Source organism: Sinocyclocheilus grahami, unplaced genomic scaffold (assembly GCF_001515645.1).
Source record: "Sinocyclocheilus grahami isolate Dianchi unplaced genomic scaffold, SAMN03320097.WGS_v1.1 scaffold208.1, whole genome shotgun sequence".
Lineage (NCBI taxonomy): Eukaryota > Metazoa > Chordata > Actinopteri > Cypriniformes > Cyprinidae > Sinocyclocheilus > Sinocyclocheilus grahami.
In genome coordinates, this window is record NW_015505387.1 from 2,016,052 (window position 1) to 2,021,230 (window position 5,179).

General features: G+C 33.0%; 1 protein-coding gene across 3 annotated transcripts in view; it reads right to left on the bottom strand.

Moving 5' to 3' along the window:
* LOC107595773 (rho guanine nucleotide exchange factor 16-like) overlaps positions 1-5,179 on the bottom strand; it is a 20,421-nt gene that overhangs the window by 4,604 nt on the left and 10,638 nt on the right. For all 3 annotated transcript variants that reach the window (XM_016286287.1, XM_016286288.1, XM_016286289.1), the window contains 2 exons: positions 1,248-1,322; positions 817-909 (listed from right to left, as the gene is read on the bottom strand). In XM_016286287.1, the coding sequence (XP_016141773.1) occupies positions 817-909; positions 1,248-1,322 (168 nt within the window). The remainder of the gene's footprint in view (positions 1-816; positions 910-1,247; positions 1,323-5,179) is intronic.

Sequence of the window (5,179 nt, forward strand, 5' to 3'; positions counted from 1 at the left end):
CCCCCCCCCCCTCCCCCCAGAACCACCCCTGCTTTGCCATAAAATTAATTCCTGTTAGATTTGTGTGTGTTACATGTGTGTGTTGTGTTTTGCAAAAAGTGTTTTATGCAATTGAAAACTGAGTCAAAGGCCAATAAAAAGTCTATGGTTCTGCAGAATTTGTGTGTGGTTCTGCTGTTTGAGTGTCAGCTTTCAGAAATTGTGTGACAAGTAAATATTTTGTGTGTAAGCAGTTAAAAAAAACTGCAAAAGGAACACTTTTCTTCCTTTTAGGTGCTATTATGTACCTTTTAGGTACGAAGTTGTACCTTTTTGAAAAAGGTTCAGGAGAAAAAAACCCAGTGACAGCTCTTGTACCATTTATTCTGAGATTGTGGTTACCAATGCAATGCTAATGCCAAATGAAAATGAAACATTTTCAGGATAAATAACCAGCAGTGAAATCTCACAGATGATTATAGTTGTAGCAGAAATCGTGATCACGATAGAAATACGATTTATCGTGCAGCCCTATGAATTTCCTTAATTGATTCTGTTATGTTCCTGTGGTTTTGGCAATCTGTATTATTAAAGTGCTATAGAGATAAAGGTGTCTTGATGTGACTAAAAACCTGTTTTTATGATCCAATCAATTACATATGAGTAAACTAATTTATTCACTATTTAATTTAATAACTAATCCATCCACCCACAGTAAATGTATTATTTTCTTATGGAAAAATACCTAAAAACCAGCCCTCATCTGGGTCAGAAATGTGAATTGCTTGCTTTAAATGCGTCTCTTTTAAAAGTAACCTAACCTGCCTAAACATGTACCTTGATTTTGCCGAACTCCATCTGTTTCTGGATGGTGTACATCTGCTCCGTCCGCTCCATCCTCCGCGCTCCATCATTACAGTGCTTCACCAGCTGACAGGAGAAAAAAAGCAGCATTCAGATCAGCTATGAAAAGCTGCTTCAGAGTTTGTGCTACTAAAACCTCTCTGAAAAACAGTCATATTTGAGGCAACTTCATCATATATGGGAATATAAGTAAGTTGTGGCTTCTACAAAAGAATATGTCATTCCTTAACCTCTGAGGTTATGTTAAACAACAATAGTTGCGTGCCACAAAACACTTTCATTATTTATCTTGCAGAAACCAACCTACTCATCGAGTAACCCTCCAGACAACCAGATCAACTAGTTTTGAAAGGTGTTGTTTTACACATCCCTAGTTGATGTACGTATAGTGAGTAGCGTCATACCTTACTGATAGCTTTAAAAGCCCAACGGGCAGCAAAGTATTCAGCCGTCTCTTTAGGGGTCTTCTGACAGATGGTCTGCACCGATGTGGAAAGACAAAATATAAATATAGCAAGTTCATAAAGGTCATTCATAAAATCATGCTTATGTAAACTGTCCAAAGAAGGAGAAGAAAAATCAACAAAAGAGTTACATATATATATATATATATTTGAAAATACTGTCAAAACAGTAATACTGTGAAATACTATTACAATTTAAAAGAGCTGTTTTCTATTTTAATATATTTTAAAGACCATTACTCCAGCTTTTAGTGTCACATGATCCTTCAGAAATCATTCTGAGATCATCATCATTCTCATTCTAATAATGATTTGCTGCTCAGTTATTATTATATATTATTGGTGCTCTATTAATATTGGTTCCTATTATTGTCAATGCTGAAAACAGTTCTTGTTGCTTAATATTTATGTGGAAACTGATGTTTGTTTGTTTTCAGAATTCTCTGATGAACAGATAATTCAACGAACAGCTTTAATTTGAAAGACATATTTTCTGTTTACTGTCATGTCTGATCAATTTAATACATCCTTAATGAATAAAAGAGTTAATAAAAATCTTACACTAAACTTCTGAGGAGTTATCATGGTTTTCTTGAAAGTATTAAGCAGCACAACAGTTTAACATTAATAATTATTTAACCAGCATTAATAACTGAGGCATCAATAATAATTGAGCAGCAAATCAGCATATTATACTGATTTCTGAAGATCATGTGACACTGAAAACTGGAGTAATGATGCTGTAAATTCAGCTTTGATCACAGCAATAAATTACATTTTTCTTTTTCTATTAAGTTATTCTAAATTGCAATAATATTTCAAAGTATTGCTGTTTTCTATATTTTGATCAAATAAATAAATATAGCCTCGATGAGCATAAAAGACTTAAAAAATAAATAAATAAATACAGCTACAATATATATTTCTTTAAGTGCTAATGCAACCCATTTACACCACAGACTGAACAAAATGAAGCATTGCTTGGTAATTGGTTGACCCATCTAATTGTGTACTTAAATTTATTAAAACTTACTATCAAAGTTATCTGACATTATCAAGACGAATTTGTTCTGACAGTTTAACTCTGACTTCTGACTTCAGAGTTAAACTGTGGCAGAACAAATTCATACACACACACACACATACATATATATATATATGACCCTGGACCACAAAACCAGTTATAAGGGTAATTTTTATTTATTTATTTGAGATTTATAAATCATCCGAGAGGTGAATAAATAAGCTTTCCATTGATGTATGTATTGTTAGGATCGGACAATATTTGGACGAGATACAACTATTTGAAAATCTGGAATCTGAGGGTGCAAAAAAATCTAAATATTGAGAAAATCTCTTTTAAAGTTGTCCAAATGAAGTTCTTAGCAATGCATATTATTAATCAAAACTTAAGTTTTGATATATTTACGGTAGGAAATTTACTAAATATCTTCATGGAACATGATCTTTACCTAATATCCTAATGATTTTTGGCATAAAATTAAAATGGATAATTTTGATCCATACAATGTATTTTTGGCTATTGCTACAAATATACCCCAGCAACTTAAGACTGCTTTTGTGCTCCAGGGCCACATATACACACACATATATATATATATATACACACACACACACACATAGCAGATAGTATGCACAGTGGGACGGATATTTAAGACCGTAAATCAATATGGTGGCTAGTTATGATGTCCCTAAGTTAGCAATGTTTTGTGAAAGACTAAGCGCCATTCATGTTGATTGTCTCATTCTCGCTCTGTGAAACACAAACGCACTCCCCATACAGTTATGCATAAAAATACCACAGAAAGAAAAGTTAGTCAATATCACACGAAGAGTGCCAGTTTTCACCTCTAAAAATCAGCATGATTACAAATGTGCTACTGATTTTATGCAACAGTTCAATAAACAAGAAGTTAATATTCAGATACTTGCGTTTTAGACAGCATATTGCCTGTAGTGCTCCATTTCAGCAACAAAAAAAAAAAATTCCAGTCACAGCACTGTTTTGCGTCTCTGAGCAACATGAGGGCGTTTCATTCCTGAATGAATCAACCGTTTAAATGATCGGTTCAGTCGCAATGACTCACTTATTAACAGTGACTTGCTGCCACTTGCTGACGGTTTTAATTTCACATTTAAAGTATCTTTTCATTTTTAAAATAATTCTAAATATCAGTATTCAATGTTTAAAGTTTAAAATAACAAAATATGATTTATTCATTGGTAACTGCAGGTTAAATGCATTCATGTCCCTCTGAGCTGAATTAAATAGTGTTAATAAGCGTATCTAAATGTCTCTTCAGATGCAGCTTCTGTGTTTCCTCTGCATTGCATAGATACATTTTGTTGTTTCTGATATCATTTGTTTGGTAACAGCCCAAATGTCTTATTATTCTAATTGACTGATTAAATGTTAGAATTTGACTCAAAAGATGATGCACACTTTTATTTTGTAGCCTTATATATATATATATATATATTATAAAGGCTTTATCAAGGTAAAGATGCCCATAAAATGTAAAAATCAATTATAATTTCTTGGAACAGATTAATTTCTATCACTGCAGTGAACTGACCAGTACACAGAATATGAAGGATATCAAAAACAAGTTTTACACACTCTCACACACACACACACACAAGTAGAGAGACATTTAAGAGGGTTTATTCTCCAAATAACTCGAATTTCATGTTGCAGAAAAATGTGTTTATAAATTGTGTATGGACTCTTGTTCTTGTTCCAAGCTACCTTCCTGTCCACTGATTCTTGCCACTCACAAAAGCCACAAAGCCTTCCAAGAAGACAGTAAAGGGTCATGTCATGCTTGAGCTTTAGTTAGGCTGAAACTTGAAAGTTAAGTTGCACGACATAAATGCAATGTTTAGGTATTATTATTTTTATTAATATTATTGATTTATGCCTTAGTTTTAGTTTGTACTGTTTACCTTTTTTAAAGTAATGTGAAACAGATTTTTGTTTTTTTATTTCATTTTTTAATTTACATTTTTATTTTACTTATTTTTTATTGATATATTTGTATTTGCATTTTGAACGTAATTTGGCAATTAAATGCATTAAATGGGCATCGTTTTAACGGTAATTAATGTATGCAATTTCAGCTGTAAAAATATCTATTTTTCTATAAAGAAAACAAATTAGTTGTTTATTTTAAGAGACCTATCTTATTTTCTCTTGTATATCTAGTATTGCTCTTTAATAAAGAAAAATAACTTCTTATCCAATTACTCGATTAATCAGTAGAATACTCGATTACTAAAATAATTGATAGCTACAGCCCTAATATATATATATATATATATACATACACTGAACAAAATTATAAATGCAACACTTTTGTTTTTGCCCCCATTTTTCATGAGCTGAACTCAAAGATCTAAGACTTTTTCTATGTACACAAAAAGCCTATTTCTCTCAAATTATTGTTCACAAATCTGTCTAAATCTGTGTTAGTGAGCACTTCTCCTTTGCCGAGATAATCCATCCACCTCACAGGTGTGGCATATCAAGATGCTGATTAGACAGCATGATTATTGCACAGGTGTGCCTTAGGCTGGCCACAATAAAAGGCCACTCTAAAATGTGCAGTTTTATCACACAGCACAATGCCACAGATGTCGCAAGTTTTCAGGGAGCGTGCAATTGGCATGCTGACTGCAGGAATGTCCACCAGAGCTGTTGCCCGTGAATTGAATGTTCATTTCTCTACCATAAGCTACCATATACTGACTGGTTTTCGGACCCCCACTGACCCCCCAATACAGTAAAACTGCACATTTTAGAGTGGCCTTTTATTGTGGCCAGCCTATGCAATAATTATGCTGTCTAAATG